This window comes from Molothrus aeneus, chromosome 2, assembly GCF_037042795.1.
Source record: "Molothrus aeneus isolate 106 chromosome 2, BPBGC_Maene_1.0, whole genome shotgun sequence".
NCBI classification, from domain to species: Eukaryota; Metazoa; Chordata; class Aves; order Passeriformes; family Icteridae; genus Molothrus; species Molothrus aeneus.
In genome coordinates, this window is record NC_089647.1 from 35,178,789 (window position 1) to 35,199,422 (window position 20,634).

General features: G+C 37.7%; 1 protein-coding gene across 4 annotated transcripts in view; it reads right to left on the reverse strand.

Moving 5' to 3' along the window:
• Positions 1-20,634, reverse strand: part of GRM5 (glutamate metabotropic receptor 5) — a 245,452-nt gene that overhangs the window by 30,135 nt on the left and 194,683 nt on the right. For all 4 annotated transcript variants that reach the window (XM_066544701.1, XM_066544700.1, XM_066544702.1 and 1 more), the window contains 3 exons: positions 19,085-19,331; positions 13,127-13,295; positions 9,879-10,005 (listed from right to left, as the gene is read on the reverse strand). In XM_066544701.1, the coding sequence (XP_066400798.1) occupies positions 9,879-10,005; positions 13,127-13,295; positions 19,085-19,331 (543 nt within the window). The remainder of the gene's footprint in view (positions 1-9,878; positions 10,006-13,126; positions 13,296-19,084; positions 19,332-20,634) is intronic.

Sequence of the window (20,634 nt, forward strand, 5' to 3'; positions counted from 1 at the left end):
ATTCATCCTTCTGAAATTTCTGAAAAATTAAAACCTAATCTAACTTGTGAAATAAAATTGAAGTAAATAAATTAGCAACACAGCTGAATTAGCAGTGTAACCCATTTAAGGACACTTGTTTTTCAGTTTTGTATAGGTTTTAGTAAATCATTCTATGCACTTTGGTCATAGCAAGTCAAAAAGGCTTTTAATTCTACAGTGAACAGATCAACAGACAGGAGTAAAAAACTCAGAAAACTTATTGCTGGCATCCCTTCTTCTTCCCTCCTTTGTGTATGCACTGTCAAGGCTGGATAGATATTTTTGCATTCTGGCCAGTCTGTGGTCTCTTCCAGGATTTCTAGGCAAACATAGTTGTTTTGTTGCTGACTACAGCCATAAGCATCCATCCTTGCATTTTATTTCCAAAAAACTGAATCTCCTGTTCAGGTCCTTTGACCTTGCTTGTTTTCATGACTTTCACGCAAGATGCAGATGGGTTCTGTGTCCTGTGGCACCAGAGTATATCATACCAGTGACTACCAGCAAAAGAATTGTTCTCTACTTCCCATCAGCAGGTGATACACCAGCACTTCCTGGGAAGCAGGGCTTCAGTAAATGTAGCAGTTTCTCCAGAACAAAAATGTCAAAACGAAAAATACACACAACCACACCTTTCTCTTAGGTTTTATTGCTGAGCAGACATCATATGGTACAGGATATCCTTTTGGTCAGTTTGGGTCAGCTGTCCTGGCTGTGCCCCTTCACAAGATCTTGCTCGTACCCGGCATACTGGTGAGGGAGGAATGTTGAAGTGATAGCCTGGAAAAATGACTGCTGTGTTATCAACGTGTCTCTAGCTACCACTGCAAAGCCCAGCACTGTGAGGGCTGCTATGGGGAAAATGAAATCCTTCTCAGCTGGACCCAGTAATAACAAAGGAGAGGATCTTGATGTTCTGGAGTGTAACTTCCTGAAAACAGTGACATTGCCAGCCGGGGCAGGATAGCAGGGAGTGGATGATGGAATGGAAAAAATGCATTTCTCCATTACATGTGTCTCTCCTATACATGTGTTAAGCTTGGTTGCAAAATCTAAATTAATTCAAAATATTGTGGTTTTTGTAATCATGTTGCTGTCTCCTGGTTATGTCATGTAGGGGAGTGTCATTCTGACTTGTGGCTTGTAACAAGGCACTTCACCCTGTGAAGATGGAGTGCCATGTGCTCACATCTGCATTTTCTGCAGTCAGGGTAGTTAGGACTGTCTGCTGGATATTTGGATGCCAAGAAATTTCAATTAATTAGGCAACCTGGCATCTCAATGTGTTGATGAGCAGGAGTAAATGTAGATATCATGACTATAATTTGGGAATTTCTACATGGGAAATCTATTGTATGCTTTTTCCCATATTTTATGTTGGGTTTAGAGTTTTCCAAATGTGCCACTAACATTCTTAGTGGCAAAAATCATGAAACAGTATGGTTAGATATTAGGCCTAACTCCTTTCTTCTCCAAATCTTTGCATTCTGTATGCCTACAGAAATAATATTTTTGAAGATATAATACCTTCAGTCAGGTGGCAAAAGTACAAGGCAGATACTTCTGTGTTCTTGAAGAGAGTGGAAAACTCAGTAGGACTGGGGTCAATGAGTCTTGACATTAGTGCATTAAAGTATACAAATTTGCAGTCACTTTATTGTAAGACAGTTGGGCTCCTTACTGAATACAGATTAATTTCCTATCCATACTTGCCTGCTTTGATGTGAAAAGCTTTCTCTTGCATTAATAAAATTATTACCACATCTAAACATACAAAAGACATTAAATTTTCATGAAACATTTTCACTGCACTGGTTGATAATGCCTTTTTAACTCTTGCTGGTTTTATGGGTTTTCTTATTTAGTATTAAGTGTGAGGGAGACATTGTATTTCTTTCTGACTTTTTCAAGTTTAAAGTAGCACAGTAATCACATCATAAAAATCAGCATTTTACACAAGTGAGAGTACGGGAAAAGGGTGAAAACAAGAAGGAATCCTCTCTTGTGTGCAGCTATCCTATTGTCGGTTTTTCCCCAGGAAGTTTTATAAATCAGTGACTTCCAAATCTATTTCTGATTTTAGCAAGATTTAACTAATATTTTGTGGAAAGAAATAGTTTCCAGCTTATAACACTGCTACATATTCTTGACAGGAGATTTGAAGAAAAAAGGTCTTTATCTGGCAGCTGGCCTTTGCATGCAGACAATGATATAGGGGCTAAATTTTTGCCTCATTTCTAACTTTGTAACAGAGGTGAATCATAACCAAATGTTTCTCATTAGTTTCAGACTATTTCATGCCCTCCTTGCTTTATTACTCTTTTTTACATTTTCTTGATGAAATACCTGAGAAAAGAGTTGAAAACTTGTCATATTTTTCCCATCACTGAGTATACTTTACAAGGAGATTGCTAAACTTGGCAATGATTTATTTCTCAATTAAGATTTAAAGACTGGATCATCTTCATGAAACAATGATTAGTGAAGTTTTCATATAATAATTTTGCAGGTAATGGTTTCTGTCAATTCCACTTTTCAGAGAAGGACAACTAGATCAAGTAAAAGAAAGATGGGAAAACAGCACTGTGAGTGTTCGTGTTAGATTGATGACCTGGACAATACCAAGACAAAAGCTGAAAAATGGTACCACAAAAAAAGAACTCATTCTTGTCAATGGCCATGACCATGCCCCACAGCCTATCTCTTACACTTTGTCAACATCTCCAAGCACCTGGAAAATTTTCTCTCCTAGCTGGCTCAGAAACAGGTAGAAGAAAGCCAGTAGTCTTGTCCTATGGTGCCCAGTCTTGTCCCGTGGTACCTTAGCATGCTGAGGCACTAAGATGGTCTGTGGCTTGTGGAAAGGCTCTTTGGACCCAGTCCAATTTGGAGCAGGTGTTGAGTTGTTCTGTGTTTAAGGGTGCCTGGAGTTCAGCAAAATTGGCATAAAATTGTAATTATGCTCTGCTGGCCAGAAAGATAACCAGTGTGGAGCAAGACACCAGATACACATGTGAATAGCAAGATGAGCAGATAGAAAAAAATCAGAATTCCATTTAACATGCTAGGGAAAGGTTTCCTTGAAGGACCCCCAAAAATCACCAAGAAAATACAGATAAGGATGTCTAAGGATCTTCTGAGAAAAAAAGTAGTTTTTGATATTTTGGAAAAGCCTCTAGCTACTTCATGGATAGACAAAATTTTGCCACGAACAAGGAGAAGAAATGCTCTTGAAGGCCTGACCAGTGCCATAGGAAAATTAGTAGGTCTATTAGTATACTGTCCTCTTTCTGTAGAGGAAAATTTGTACCTTATTTCTGATCTTTCATATTACATTAAAATTAGTTCATCTGGAAGAAGAGTTTACAGATATAAAGCATAATATTATAGACCATATTTTCTGTGGATTTGATTCTTAGCATGGTTTTAATTTGTTATTACAACCTTGACACCTAGAAGATGCCTTCAGCATCCGTAAAACTGCATTAGCTTAGCACTGAGAAATCCCTTCCTTGGTAACCAATATAAAATACAGAACTAAACTATTTTCAAAGGTAAAGTTGACAGAATAGGGATTGTGAGTAAGATTGAGACTGAAAAGTGAAGGTAATTCAATAACTTCTCTTAAGTTAACATCATGAACTAAAGCTCACTGAATCTGCACATGGAGAATAAAACTGGAAGAAAATTGCTCCTAGTTTAGTATGTTCTAAATATTTTTTAGTTGGATTTGGCATCCTGGTCAGCAAGTTTGACCTGTTAAAATAGACTTGGTTTCCTTGGTAATTTTTCAGACATCCTTCCAAGATTATCAGAAGTCCAGATTTCAAGGTTGAAATGCAAACAACAATGTAACCACATTTTAATAATGAATGTGTCTTCATATGGTATCTAACACTAATTATTTAAAGTCTATTTATGTTATGAAATCAAATATTTTATATCAAGGCTTCTAAATTTTTCTCTTGTTATTTAGCACTAATTATTCAAAGTCTATTTATGTTATGAAATTAAATATTTTCTATCAATGCTTCTAAATTTTTCTCTTTTTATAGTTCCAAAAGATGGGAGAGGGATCTCTTGATTAGTTATTTAGGCTTCCACATATATGGAAAGCTGAGATGCAAAACCGTCAGCATCAGAATAAAAATTTCCATAAAGCTGATGGGGTAGCTTTTATAATTTGTTTATTTTTTCAACCCCAACATTATCCAAGCAGAGGATTACACTCTCCGAAGTCCTGGGGTACATATCAGGCCCCTGACCTTCACATGGAATCAGGACCATCTGAAGGGAGAGAGGACATTAACATGTCAGAACTTTGCTCTGGTGCTATAGTAAATTACTGTAGTCACCAATCATTTGCCCTACTCTGGTGGGACCTTTTGAACTTGTTACAAAAGCAGCTGCATGCTGCAGCACCCAGACTGGCACTCGTTACTGAAACTATCAGCAAAGGTGGCTTTGCACAGGCAACAGAGGCAGCTGATGACTGGGCATGTGTGTATCCTGACACCTCTGCAGGACAGGATTTGGGGCTGCTCACATCTTAAACCATGAAAGCTGGAGCACCTGCAGCTCAGGCACTTGACTCCCCAGTAACTGGAATATGTGGATTTAGCTGTGTATTGCAGTAAGAGGTAAAGCCATGAATCTTAGAATAGCACATTAAAGTTACTTTGCAACCATATGGGAAATTATTCCTTAATTACACAAGTATGCAGAATGACGGGAACAACTGATGAATTACAACAATCAGGTCTATCCTTATGCCAGCTCTACTGGTTTGATTTAAGTTTCACTAGAAAGTGCTGGCTCTGTGTGTTGTAAATGTTTTGTTCCAAATGCAAACTTTCCATAACATAAGGCACAATTACAAGTGGATCCTTCTGGCTTTGTTGGTGAGTTCCTCTTCATCCAGCCAGGGAGACTCCAAGTGCTGCTTGTTGAGCTCACAATATTGAATGAGCTCACTTGAGCCAGAAGTGCTGTGTGGCTCATGTTGGACTGGAAGCTGAAGTTCACACTCTATCTGGAACAAGCAATTGGGGAAAGAAAAGTGTGCAAACCCAGAACCAACGGAGCAGAAAACGAGACCCTGGTCATAATATTGCCAGCTGAACCCTTAACTCATCCACATACACCTTTTCCAAGAGGAATAGAGTGAAAGTGACTTATGGCAATGGTTATATTTCCTTTGGAGTAAGAAATAAAAAGGAAAGAGAAATAAGGGGCACAGAAAACAGGACATCTCTGCTGATGTGCATTTAGAACTCTAGAAATAACCACATGAAAATTGTGTTCTCCTACCCTCAGCCTCAATTATAGCCTTAACAATTATGATCAAAAAGCAAGGTCCTAGTAATATTTCAGCAGAAAAATCAATGTCAGCACAGACTAGATTGTGTTCTGACCTGCGTCAGACAATTGCTGAAATCACCCATGGCTGCAACATTTTTGCAAGAGGGAATACAAGAAAGCAGCCTGATGGGAGCAAGCAGTTACCTTTTGAAAATATTTCAGGCAAGAGATGAATCACCTTTTGCTTGAGTGAGGGGCAGAATCCAGTCTTATGAGACAACTGAGGCTCAGACCCTACCACACACATTTTTCAGTCTTTTTCATCCAAGGGTTTTTTGGATAAACCGTCTCTTATCTGTCACTTCCAGATGGGCAGTAAAATCACCCTGTTATCCTGGCTTTACTGTACTTTATTTGGTGAAAGCATTTTTGTGGCTATAGAAAAAAATAAATATTTCTGATATATACTCTCACCCTTGAATGGCAAAGAAAACATTTCAAGAGGTGTAAATAGTTAAGCTCCTATTTTCATGGGAATCTAATTAAGAAAATCAAATAGTCAGCATATTTGGAATACACAGAGACTGAGAAAAATGTCAATATAAACTGAAAATAATCCAATTGTCACTGAAATTAATATAATCTAATTTTCTTGCCATTCCTGAAGTCACTAGACAAAACTTTGGTTTTTGTATTGTTGTATGCTGTCCTTGAATGTCAGAAAGACAGAATAATTGCTTCTTTCTCACCTCAAAAGGTCCTTAAATGTTACTGGTAGCTGAACCAAGATGCTCTTACATACACTGGAAAAGCTCTGAGATATTGAACAAAATTTATTTGGTCTTTTTAGAGCACCATTTTTGAATGGAGAAGGTCACATCCTCAGATTCTCCTACAGCTTCTGAAAAATCAGCATTAGTGTTGGTCATCAGCACTAAGAAAATTCCTCCACCTGTATCTAAATTTGTGTGGCATGTATTTCTCTTCCACCTGCTGTGAATAGAATGCAAAGAAGAGTTCTGAGGAAGAGAGAAGTGACTGGCTTATACTTCTGGACTTAAACCACTGAGTTCCTCCTGCTGTAGCTGAGTCTGTGGCTCAGCCATACTGGCCACATTAGTGTGTAAATTGGTGCTGTATTGGATGGATGCTGCCAACACAACACATGGGGACTTAGAGGGGCTACAGCAGACTGGGAAGCATAACTTGATAACAGGCCAGGAGGAAGAAGATTACTTCTGGTACATGTTGGGATAGTACATATAAATCTTAAGAAAAGGAAGCAACTTACTAGGTTTCTGTCCAAGGAGGAGCCTGATCCCTGGGGAATTTTGCATGCAAAAACAATCTGAAATTTGTGACATAATAAAATATGGGCAGTTAACATTCTCTTTCTCGCCTCACCTTCACTTCTAGGTGGAGACATTTTCCAGTAACTGGTTTAATCAGGAGAAACTCTTGTTCCCGCTTACCTTTTCCACTACTTTTGGATTCTCTGTGCCTTTCTGTACTTCAGCACTTCTATGTCTTTTTTTGTTCTGAGAATAACTTTGTTTTCCTACAGATATTACAACCCTTCTGTCTTTTGCCTGCTGTATCTGAATTCTGATAGTCCATAGGTGGTTGAAAAAGTGCATTAATCTGTCTTCCTTTCTGTCAGTAACACCCCTGGCATTACGTGTTTTATTTAGTAAACTTTGTTGTACAAAACTGATGCTGATCATTGAGCATAAGAAAGATGTAAGCAGTGTTTTGTTATGTGAGCCAAGAAAGGATTCCAAATAAGTTTTTATCCAAGGTCAGATCTCTGGCAAACAGTGAGGTGCAGCTCCATGTTGAAAGCAATTTCAGGTGTGTGGCTGATAAATTTACAGGACTCTCATCGGAAGGTGATCATGCAGGGAAGACTTATTCTAATGAGGTTTCGTATGTGTAGCCTTGTGGAGCTGACATTCCCTAGGAAATGGCTTTATCAAGCAGCAAAGCAACTCAGTATGCTGCAGTATCAGATGTAGGGACATTTCAAGGAGATTGCTGTATACTTTAATAAACAAAGGAAATTTCCTTGCCAGAATAAAAAATACACCAACTTCTCCTTACTTTTAATGCACATTTATTACTAAATCCTATGTTTTAAAACAAGATTGAGAGGTAGTTTTTTTATAAGCGCAAAAGTTGGCGCTAGGAATCTGATCATTAAAAATAGAGCTCATTTTTTCGTATGGGTGCACTGGCAATAGATTTCTTAAAATCCCTTTGTGATACAAAGTTAAATAAGACAAGACACAACCATCACGCTGATAATGAGCTGGGTGAGGACTAGGCAGCTCTGGAGTTGTGAGATGGGTGTCCTATTACTAGGAGGGCACATTCCACTAGCTGTGCTCAGGGAGGCCAAAGAGGGCTTGGTTTCCAAATAGGGCCTGCCAAATTTGTGCCTGGCTGAGGAACAAGTATTAGATCTCCTAAGGAATATTGCTTGGCACTGATGTCAAGGGTTCCTTTGTCTACAGATTGATTTTGGTCCCCATAAAGGCATAAAATGCATGTCTGAAACCAGACAAATGGTTTGCAAAATGTAATTTTACAAACAAACACAAAATGTTTGCTCATGTACTGCAAAAATCTATTGGCTTGAATAAAAATACAACTGATTTCCTTAAAAACAATCACTGATAGGTGGAAAACTCAACCTATGAAAGCTTTTGAGGGGCCAATCCATCTTACTTTTCCATTGTGAGGGCAAAGTGAGACTTTCAGAAGGCGAACCCTCCCAGGAGACCATAACACCATGTCATTGAACAAGGAACAATGTTCAGTGACATGGTGAACCATGCTTGAACCATAGACATTTGTATGTCCTGGGGATCTAGCTCAAAGCACAGAGCCTGAGGGTCAGCCTGGGGCCTGGTGACCCCACTTTGCTTTACATGTGGTGCTTAGTGTCTAATTACATAAACTTCACCAAGTCAGTGGACAGTTCCTTCCCACCACTGGTTCTCTGGCTTCTCTGTTGGCACTTGGAACAAATACCCTCCTAACTGACTTGCAGCAGTTCCTTTTTTAGCTGATCTATGATGGGTAAATACTCAGGTGCTCATCTGAGCAAGGGCCTGGGCGGGGATATACAATATCTCAGACAAAATCCCTGGAGGCTGAAGAGCTGACCAGTTACACTATTTGGCCTTCATGAGCTGACCAGCCTGGTGCAGTAATATCTGGGGCCTGCAACGTGGCCTTTGGAAGCTTCTGAGAAGTGTACCCCACATTGTAACTGCACCCTCAATACTCTGTTTTTGGGGACACACGCAGCCTATTCTCCTTTTCTCCCCTTCACCATTCTCCTGACACAAGAAATCTTTCCCTGGGAGAAGAAGACTTTGCTGGCTGGTTGCTGGTTGCCCAGGGAGGCAGAACTGGGGGAGCAGGGCTACGGGACCATAGATGCAGCAGAACTGGAAAGTCCATTTTACTGCTAGTCCAGTTTCTCAGTTGAAAGATTTTTTTTCTTAGGGAAAGGGTCATGTTTGACATTTTCTGAAAAGTACCACATCAGTTCAATGGTTAAATAATATTCTTGCAATAATTTGGTAGCCAAGCTCATTTATCACAGCAATGCAACAGTCCTTAAACAGGAAAGGCTTAACTTTCTAAATAAAAATGTGCCTAGAGACCAAGCCTTGTGTTACACTCTCCCACTTACATAAATTCATGCATCAAACTGCATTTTCCTTTGTCTTTCCTCACACCTCAAAGTGCTTCCCCTCATCTGTAGAAACTATATGCAAATCAGGTCTGTGACTTCTTCTAGAAAAAAAACAACCTGTCTTTTCTCCCCTTGTCTATATAAAGCCTGGCACAGTGAGAACATGATCCCTGAACAGTGTTTTGAAGTGGTTTGTGCTCTGAGCATTTGAATACTTGAATTCTGTTTCTTAGTCATAAAGAAGAGGGGCTGTGGGATACATTGTTGAAGTAATTTATCTCCAGAGAAGCCTAACTGGTATTCTGCAAGAGCACAGAGGTCTATGCCAAGGATGAGCACTGTGTTCCAGGAGACTCTGATGAACAAAGGACTAATGCAAACCAAAGTCTGTTTGGAGAACTCGAGCTTTTAGCAGCAGTAACTGCAGCAACTAAATGAAAACTTTGTCAGATTAAAAAAGAAGGTAGTGTAGTATTCCTTTGCTTGGGGGGATAATAAAACTCCTAAATTCAATATTTCTTAATAATTTCTTTGATAAGCATTTATTTTCTGTATCGGAAGGGTAAGATCTGTATTATCAGCTAGAGGTTAGGACAGGACTGAATACAAAACCTTATTTTTTATTTCAAGATCTAGTAGTTCAGGTCTTTAGAAAGGAGTTGAACTATGTGAATAATTCCTGGATCAGGTTCAGGAGATAAATATCAGCTTCAGTTCAAATTCTAGCTTCATCCCCATGTTCCCTCTGACCAAAATCATCCTCATACTCACCTGTATCTGCCAGTTGTTTCTTCAGCTCATTAGATGAGCACTTTCATTGACAACACAAGCACAACCTCAACTCATTTACCTGTGAGGTCCTCGTTGGGCCAGGAGCCAAGCTGGCAGGCTTTGCATGTGTATTCATCAGAGACATATTCATTTTCTTTACAAGGAGTGCAGGTCCAACAGCAACTCACTTCTCCTTTACGGATCACCTGAGACAAAAATTGACATTTATTTTAGCAGCATAAACACACATATGTGCTCACCCAGTTGCTAATTTAATTTTTAATGTATTTTTTTTCTAATAGAAGAGTTTTTGAAATTTAATTATTGCTTTTCATTATATGTTTTCAAAGACAAAATGTGACAAAAGTTCTTAGTTCTCCCATCGTGTAGGTACCAAAAGAAAGAATCCACCAATGCCAGAGAAGTATAAGTGGAGGTACAGGATGACAAAAAAGATGAGGTTTTTTTCCTCTTTTAAAATTTGCAAAGCTCCATACATGTCAATGTGCTTACAGAAGTCAGTCCATGATAGTGAAGACACATAATTCACTCCAAGGTAGTCCATACAGAGAAACATGTCAACAGTACTGTGTCCCTACGTGTTGGTTACCCAAAGACTGTTGGGTGCTTATTTTTCATCCAATAGTGAGTGATTTATTAAAAACTTATTTTTCCAGAGAGCAAACTGAACATGCTTTTTCCAGAATTATTTAATTACTGCATTTCTAGTTACCATTTAAAGGTGAGAATCTTATCTTTCTCCATTCTAACATCTGACCTGATTACTCATTTCATAATTTACTACCAAATGTTATTGCATGCTTAGGATTGAAATGCAGATTTTTAAAGACCCTTATTTATCATCTCTGGGAACATCTGTGCTTCTTGTCAATATGATTTTCTTTTGAAATAAAGTATTCCCAGTTTCTCTCCTCTTCCCAAACAGTTTACAAATACTCCCAATTATAGCATAAGAAATAGGTTGACTTTTTTTTATCTTTTGCAATGATGAATTCAGAAAGTGTATTTAAAGGCAAATAACTTTTTTGCAATTTCAATTAAAAAACCAAACATGTAAAGGAGCATAATAAAAAAGAATAGGATTGCACTTTGCAATGCTGCAGTGAAAAACATATTCTATTAACTAATTTTCATCACCAATATGGAGACTTGAAAAACTTCAAGTTTTTGTGGTTTGGTTGGTTTTGTTTTGCTTTGTTTTTAATTGTAGAGTGTGAAAAGAAAAACAACAAAACTCCAAAACAGTTAAATTGATGGAAAGGCTAGAAGACCTTAAGTGATTTATTCTTGAAAAATTGAGACTAGAACTACTTGCAAAACAAAATATCTGTCCTCCAGAATAAATCAAATTTTGGGATTTCTTTCATTTTTAAATAGAATGAAAAGTTGAAAAAATGATTTTTTTTTTGTATTTGGGAAAATCAATTTTTAGAAAGCTTGTACTAATTTTAAGGTACATATTTTGATTACCTTGACACATTATAAAATCCATCATTTTATTTTTATAAAATAGTCAAGAAAATTAAATGGAAAAATGAAAACCTTATGTTATTATTAAACACCTAAAATTCAATATGAACAATTAATTTACCCTTTTCTGTGTAACTTTCTGGTCAATGAAGATCTTCTGTAAAATACTTGGAATTTGATGAATCAATCAGGACACTGGGACACTGATAATTTCTTACCTAGAACTACCAGAGAAGGATTATGTATCCTCCTCTAGAAATCAAGATAATTGTTCCTCAAGACTCAGAGTAAAGTCAAACTTTTTTGTGTTAAATTTCTTAGCCAGCAATTTATTCATCCTTTTATTTTTCATTTCCTGCATAATTCTTTGTTGTATCATTTAACTCTAAGTTATTTTTTCTGTCCCTTTTAAGAGAAATAATAATCTTTAAAAAAAATATTATTTTCCTTTCCCCTTGTCATCTGTACAATCCTTTGAACCTGTATTTATTTAAATAATCATATGTCCACACTCTTTCAAATATATAGAGTTGGGTTGCATTTGGGTTTTATCAGATCCTGTGGTTGGATTCCCCAACTCTAGCTGAATGTTGGATAGCATTACATTCAATGTTTTAAATCCCTGCATAATAACTCAGTCACAGAGAAGTTTGCAGGAAAACCACCACAGAGCTTGGTAGGGTCAAGGTCCCACCATCATCTGTGAAGACCATGAAGATAAAGACTGTCAGGTAAGCTCTGAGATTTATGATCAATAACGAAATGAGGAGCAAACAGAACATTTCCAACATTGGGCTTCATGCATATATCTAAGTGTGTGATGACTTGGCTTTGTAGTGAAGGATCGTCTTAAGAGAGTCCCTGGGAGCATGGGCAGAAGGTAGAAGGTGACTGCGTTAATGAAGATCACAAGATACTTCCCTTCAGCTGTGTTGTGACAACAGATCACAAAGGAGCTCAGAGCCACACAGTTCTGAAGAAGTTAGCTGTTTGTCCATCTCTGTCCTCCCTGTGTGTGACTATGCCTGGAGCAGGCTAACAGACCCAAGTTCGGTGACTGTGGGAGTAACCCACACATGCATTAATGTGTCTGCAGAAGGTGTGTTCTTGTCAGAACCAACTGTCCTGTCTGGGTGTCTTTTACTGTCAATGAAGAGAAAGAAGTCATTCTACACCAAGCCTGATCTTAACTGTTTTTATGACTCCTCATCTGGAATAGCATATTATTCATAAGTCTGACATAATTCCTTATGATTACACTGAAGACAAATACAATCAGTCTGATGAAACTCACTTAAATGACTCTGCCAAAGACTAATTAGTGACTAAAACAGGGTGACTGTGTCCTAAAATTCTGTAAAACTCAGGCTAAAGAGATTAATTTCATATTGCAGAGACTGGTCATGCTCCCACCAGCCCTTCTCTGCAGCTGCTTCCCAATTTTCAGTCATGCTGTTTTAACACATGAGAAAATTGAGCCTCCAGTGAGACTTGTCAGAAATCACACCTGATTTTTTTTTACAGCTGAACATGCCCATCTCCTCATTCCACTGGCTTTTATATAAATGACTGCAAGGTAAGCTACGGACTTGCAGTATTTTAACTATTCTGCAGGAAGCATCATGGGCAACAGTCCACAGATAGAGGAGTCACGGAAATGGCAGCTTATTAAAATAGCAAGATGATTATGATAAGAGTAAGAATTAAATACATACATCTGTACATTTTAATTTAAGTGTGGGATACTATCTCCATGTAGAAGTCAAGAAAAAACTTGCTTTCAAATTTCAAGGCTGTGCATACTGCAAGACTGAAGCAAATGAAGAAAATATTTACCTTTATCTGGCCTTTTTCACAGGGTTCACTGCACACAGATCTGATGATATTACTTTTCTCTGCCCATATTTCGTCATCGTCCATTTTCAGCTCACCATTGTCCCAGCTGCCAACATTGATATAATCAAAGTAGTCCTTCCCCATTTGTTTAAAATTCATGATTTCATATCTTTGGAAACAGAAAGGAGAGACATAGCTGAGTTGAGGAGAACATAATGAAATATTTCAAATTAAAGGAATACCATACAGTCAAAAATCAAGCATGTTGAAATTAAGAAGAAAAAATTTAAATAATTATGAGTACAATACCCTTGAGTATCTCACAATAGTTTCTGTGATATCATAATCTTGCTTTTCCTTTGTATGTTAAATTGGTGGGTTGGGGTGTTTTCTTTGTTTGCTTTTTATTGTGTTATGTTTTGGGTTTATTGCTGGGGGGTTTTTGGGTTTTTTTTTCCATCACCCTAAAAAGTTCCCTGAACACTCTTGGGTTAAGTGACTCTGTTTTTGGGAACGACTATTTATTTAAAGAAAACAATGAAATTAGTCAAACAGAATTAAATCTGTGCAGCTTCCAGTCCTGGAAGCCAATTGCAGATGGAGCTCCAGTTTCCACTATAGCAGATCTCAAGTAATCCAAACCTATAATGCCAATTCTTAACATTATGTCTTCCTCATTGTTTGCAAGTGCTTCTTCCCCTCTTGAGGGAAGAAGATGATAGATAAACTCTTAAAATGGGGTAGAAGCAACCTCCGTATGATCAAAGGAAAGTTCTTGTGCTCTAAGACTGCAAGATGAAATTTGGTGTGGCACCCAGAAAGGAATCAGGCATCACTCTTAAGGCACAGAGTCCAGGAATCTTTCTTTTTTTTTTTTTTCCTTTCCCTTTTCTCTTCTCCAACATTGCATCAGTAAATGCTGGTCTTTCCAATCTATATAATAATTTTTATGTAATTCCTTGGTGATTGAAAGACATTTCATTCCTTGTAAAATATGGTGTGGAAGAGAAAAAGTACTCATGACTCAGTCCTAGGCTGCTTTTGGGTCAAAGATGGAGCTCATCAGAGTTTTCAGTTTCATGTTCCTCTTCCTCCTACTTTCTCTTCAGTTCCCACATTCCTGAAGAAAGTCTGTGGAGCCACATAGGGCTCACTTTCTCCTACAGCTGAACACCAGCCCACCTTTTTGCCATACAGGCCTCCTGTTCTTTGAGCACTATTTTATAAGGCGTATTTGCAAAGTTGGGCAGCTCCTGAAGAAATTGTTCCATGCTTTTCTTTGCCTTTTCTTTAGTGGAGTTAGAATCAATATGTCTAAGCAATATGAAATTTACTGAAGGCAAACAAGAAAACAATGTAGACCAAGAAGGTTATGAACCTCTTGACTTTAATAAGCTGTCGCATAAACAAGGAGACATCTTTTTCCTGTCAGTCAGCACCAAATTAGTCCTGAAGGTGAAGCCTATAGACAGAGTTGCATTAAGAGTGGTATTGTAAGAGTGTAATTTATGAAGTTCAATGCACAAATGAGGAAAATAACCTGCTCATTAAATCAAACAATCTCTCTAGTAAGATACCCTGCTGGGTTTAGATGGAGTAATTTTCTCTTAACAGTATCTGGTATAGGTTTGTGTTTTGGATTTATGATGTAAACAGTTTATAATATAGAGATGTTTTTGCTATTGCTGAGCAGGATTTGTACGGAGCCAAGGCCTTTTTGCACTGTCAAGTTGGCAAGGAGGCTGGGAATGAATGGGAAGTTGAGAGGAGACTCAGCTGACTCCAAGTTACTCAAGAAGTATTCAGACCACATGACATCAGACTCAATATATAAAGTAGAGGGAAGAAGGAGGAAGGAGGTGATGTTTGAAGCTCTGGCTTTTGTCTTCCCAAGTCATCATTATGTATGATGGGGACCTGTCTTCTTTGAGATGGATGAACACCTGCCTACCTAGGAAGAAATGAAAGAATTTCTTGGGTTGGTTTGCTTTGCTTGTATGGATGGCTTTTGCTTTTCTTGTTAAACTGTCTTTATCTCAACCCATGAGTTTTCTAGCTCCTGCTCTTTCAGTTCTCTCCCTGATTCTATTGATGCAGGACTGAGGAAGCATCTGCAAGGTACTTGGTTTCTGGCTGGGATTAAACCATGACAGATACACTGATATCTCTCTTTAATTTTGAGGAAACACTTCTAAGATGGACAAGCAATAGCCACACTATATCTAACAGCAGTATTTTTCCTGTGCTGATGTAAAAAAAAAAAACAAACAAAAACACAGGAAAACTGTTTTATAATATTGTCCATCTATTGATCTCAAGATGCTTTGCATCATAAAAAATTCTGTCACAGTGGGGAAACTATGGTACAGCAGGGATTCAATGCCAAAATCACACACAGGGCAGGATCAGGACTGCAAGCAGCCTCTAAAAGGAAATGAAAGTGGAGTCTGACTGAATGGACAATGTGATATAACACACATTATAATGTCCTTGAATCTTTACAGAGAAGAAGAAATAAGCACATGTAGAATGAAAAAGTTGTTATACTTCTACATTTTGAAATATTTCACTTTCCATATTTTATAAAGAAGGAAATGTCCACAGCTTCAACAATGATCTCAAGGTTGGAGATATGAATTCCAGACTGACACAAAATAATTGAATCCAGATAACACAAACACAAACCCAAAGAAACAGACTTGTGCACATGGTTATAAACTAACTTTTTTCTGAGGTTCACAGCCATAGTAACAGTTTGTCATGGATTAAAGAGACTAACCAAAAAGTTAGCACAGAAGCCACAGTAGAGCCATTATTCAACAATGTCAGACACTCAACACACCCATGAGTATAACTTTGTTAAAGCTTTCAGTTTAGGGTTTCATGGACAGACTAACAAAAGTGCTGACAGTGTTTGACAGGCCACAGAACCTAAACAAATGATCCTCTCCAGTAGTAGTTCCATGCATACATCACAAGGGGAATACTGGAAAGGAACCTAACAAATTTAATACAGTATTGCCTTAATAAGTCTTGTCTCTCTTCTCTGTGGAGAGCAGCATTGATGAATGGGTAGAAATAGCCAGATTCAGTAAGCCCATTGCTACAGTGAAGGCTCATGAGTCACTGGTTCCCTGGAGGTTCCTTGAGATAATACAGGGACAGTTTGTCACTTTAGGATAGGAGAGACCAGATGGTACAATAGCACATTTCCAGCAGTGCTCTAATCACTGTGCAAAATACTTGTTTCAAAACAGAAGTGCCACGATGTTGCTAGGAATACACATTCTGCTGGTAGCACAGTCAAAACATCAGCATCTTTTTCATGCCTGTTCTTCCCTCCTCAATTTCTTCTTTAGAGTTTTGATAGTATTTAAAGATAATTGTTATCTTCCTGAGCAATCATGGCTTCCATACTCTTTGTTTTTATTTCCATGTCTCCTGACTCACATAAAACAGGCCCTACACTAGACTGCTTAAAACTCAACATACACATAAAGGACTTTGAAATAGGGTCAGGATTCAAAACATCTTGTAGGATTATTAATCTGTTATATAATATCAAAACCTTTTTTCTATACATTAAAATCCTGAGTTATCGAGGTCAGAAAGGCTTTTTATGTTCTGATTTTCTGCTTAACACCACCACCACAGTACAGCTGTGAGGATTTAAATTCCTGTTTTACAAAGTGAAGATGGAGTTATCAGTGCAAGGAACCAGGGCAGATGAGTTGTTCCAGTATGACTGCACTATCTCCAAGCTCTTGCAAATAGTGTTTGACAATGCTTAAAAGACTATATTCTACTCAAATCCTGGAAATTAGAAATGGAGCTTCCTATAAAGTCTTCTTAATCATGAAAGAGTACATTTTGACTCAATGTTGTCTGACTTAAGCACATAGACTGGCTTTAATGATGTGACTATTGCTGACAAATAACTATGATTCAAAAGAAAACAAATTCTGGTACCACTTTGTAACCACTCGCAGTTCATTAGTTTGAGTAGACACAAATCTAGGGAAGCTGGACCTTCTTAAAGTTGGGCTATCCTGAGGTACACATTCCACATAGTGTCCCCATGCTCTTCAGGGAAATACTTATGTCCAATTGTGACTGAGCAAATGACTTCACATGATATAATTTCCTCATCATCTTTCTTAGAATTTAAAAATATCCAAGATATTCAATTAAATTCATTGCAACAAATGGTGCTAAATTATTCTTGTTAAGAATGACAACATGAGGAAAAGAAAAGCAAAAGATCTCTTTGCAATATTTTGATATTGTTATTGATGTTGTCAAGTCACATATTTATTTTTGGCAGGTCACACATCACTCACTAATCACAGTCATTTTTATACAAGAAACTGATTGGAATGGAGTAGGATAAAGTCCACTGCATCTGAGCACCTTTAAAACAAAAAAGAAATCCTTTTAAAGAAGTCTGAGATGTCTTTTAAAAATAATTTGGCCAGAAAAATTCAGACTTAACACCTTTCTTCAAAATTCAGCTATTTGTAAAAATAGAAACATTTAGCAGAAGACAGCCTTGCTCATGCTAAAAATGCTCTGAAAATAAATTTCCATCTGAAATTTTCCTAGGTTTCTGCTAGTTTGTGCCTGAGTTCTCCTACTAGCTCACAGTGCCCTTCCTTAGAGTCTGATTCAGAAGAATTTGAAAATTTGTGTCTCCAGAAACAGACACAGACTGCCGTGTAGGTGGCTGTCCTGCTCATTTTTGGGGAGAATGCTGAATTTACAGGTTTGCAAATAGAATGAAGAAAAAGATCAGGTTTGAAATCGCAGAAATTTTTGGAAATGTCAAAATATTTTGACCAATGAATTTAAATTTTCCAACTCATTTCTACTAAGAAGTTATTGATTTCATTTTTGTTCACATTAGCGGGAGGAGACAAAATTTAAATGAGTATACAGGATAAAAATTTTCCCTCTAATCATCTGTTTATATGGAATCATAACAAAGATGTTTAAAACCTTCCAATAATATGGACATAATGGGCTATCTCAAACAATATCAGAGCACAAGCAGTGAACAAGGCAGAAAATACGTCAAAATATAGGAAATAAATATACTTTGAATAATATCATACTTGCTGTTCTTCCTCTGAAAATTCAGTAGGAGAAACCCAGAAAAATCCCCCTTCAAGAGTGTTTTCACTATGCATTTCTGTGGATGCAGTGTCATAGAGAAACTTGCCTTATATTTTGTAGATGTATGTATACATATTTATGCATGCTACTGGCAAAATAAACTTTGTTTAAATTCAATTTGTCTTAGAGTAGCACAGTATGGATTGATAGCTTAGTGTGATATGCAAGTGGAAAGATTTCATTTGGAATATATGTAAGCAGGTTTTTTAAAAATTCTGATTTAAAAAAATCCCAGATGCATCAGTACAATATTACTGATATTGTTTTAGCTTTCCTAATGAAAGTAAGATATTACTGATATTGTTTTAGCTTTCTTAATGAAAGAACTAAGTCTGCTATGATTGTTTATAGGTCAACCAAACACATACACTTAAAGTCCCACATAAAGAGAGAAACAGGATGTGGTGGACATCATGGTCTACATCATAGTCTACAAACTAAGTAGTATGGTCATCATCATGGTCTACAAACATAAAGGTCCAATAATTTGTTTTCAGTAATAGTACTTTTAAGTGGTACAGACAAAAATGCAAATTAATGCAGGAAGCTTTTGCACCTGAAAGCCCACATCTCTAACTTGAAATGCCATAAAAAATGCACATTAAAAAAACCCCTCTATTTTCGCAAAATAAGCACAGGAATCAGGAAATGTAAAACTAGGAGTATGAGACCTTAACTCTGTTGCAAAATCTGCACATACCTACTATGTGCTGTTATCATCTCTGCTATTGAATAGTTTAATAATAATATATTAATAGACAAATAATAGACAAATGTCAGCGTTACCTTCCTGGTGAGTCACCATTCTCATCAAACAAGATCATGTCCCCAGAGACCCCAGTAAAGTTAGTCTTCATGAGGGATTCCAGGAGTTTCCGACCATCTATGGGCTTCATGGCATCACAGAGGCCCACGTAGCCTGGGCACAAGGACAGCTGCATGTTGTGGAGCCCATAGGCCATGGAGTATATTGCATTGATTACAAAGCCCATCTTGGAGTCCTGAACATGCTGGGTCCTCAGAGTCATCTGGCCTGTCAGGGAACAAGCAGAGGGTTTAGTGAATTGGGCTGGGATACAGCCAGGTCTTCAGACATCTGCTGGTGGCTTAATTATTAACAGTGGGAAAGGTATTTTGAATGTCTTGAAAAGCTCATAAAAGAGGTTTTTACTGGTACACATGCTGACCATGTTAGAATAAAAATGAAGAAAGGAAAGGAGAGGTTTTCTTTAAATATTGTATTAATCAGATGATATATTTCTTTCTGCAGCTCATCAGCTCACCTCACATATGTTGGTTTTAAAGTGCTGCTCTTTCATGTGTATTTTTAAAGCATGCACCTTGGACACTATAACATAATATATTAGGGAACCCAGAAACTTCTCTCCACCAGCAGAAATTTCTTCAAACCTTCAGAAATATTAGTTGAAGTGTTAATGCTAATAAGAGGTTTATTCCCTAGAAACCTTATAAAAAAAGTTCCACTTGTGGAAAATCAGTGAACTCTGTTGCCCAGAGAAGTTGCCGATGCCCCATCTGTGGAAGAGTTCAAGGCCAGGTTGGGTGGGGGCTCTCAGCAGCCTGATTTGGTGGAAAGTGTTCTTGCTCATGGCAGAGGAATTGGAACTACATTATCTTTAAGGTCTCTTCCAAGCCATTCTATAATTCTATGAAAACACTTGTTTCAGAGACATGGAGCTAATCCTGTGCAAAGAGAATGACCTAGGCACCATCCCTTTTTTGTACCAAAAGTTGCCCCCCATATTTATTCTACGTCTCTTGCTCTTCTCTCTTTACCAAGTGAGGATAACAATGCAATACAGATGAATACATTAAAATATCTGTGAAGGGTTTGACAGTGTGGGTTAGGCAATGACTCTGTTTAGCCAGAATTGGTGAGAGTTTTTTTTTTTTTGGCTTTCAAAACATGATGTTTACATTTCTATTCTCTATTTATGCTTCTGTAAAATGCACAGAAAAAAGAAATTCAGCAGCACCTTGAATACCTTTACTTTTTATATCACACTGTTATTACTAACACAGATTTCCTCTGTTGACAGCACCAGGAGAACTAAGGAAGGGTAGGTCGGAGATTTTCTTTCAGCTGCACTCTGGCCACAAGATCTTTAATACTGGGGAAGTGAGAAGAGTCAGAGATAGAACAACTACATCAATGGTGCTGGATATTTATCTGACACTTAGAAATATTTGTCTCTTGAGGCAGGACAAACAAAAAGCTCTATTAGAACATTTGCTCTGCTTTTATCAACCAAGCAGTGACCCAGGAGCTAGGGGGTCCCTTGTGTGGGCAGCCCAGAGTAAAGGGAATGTAAATA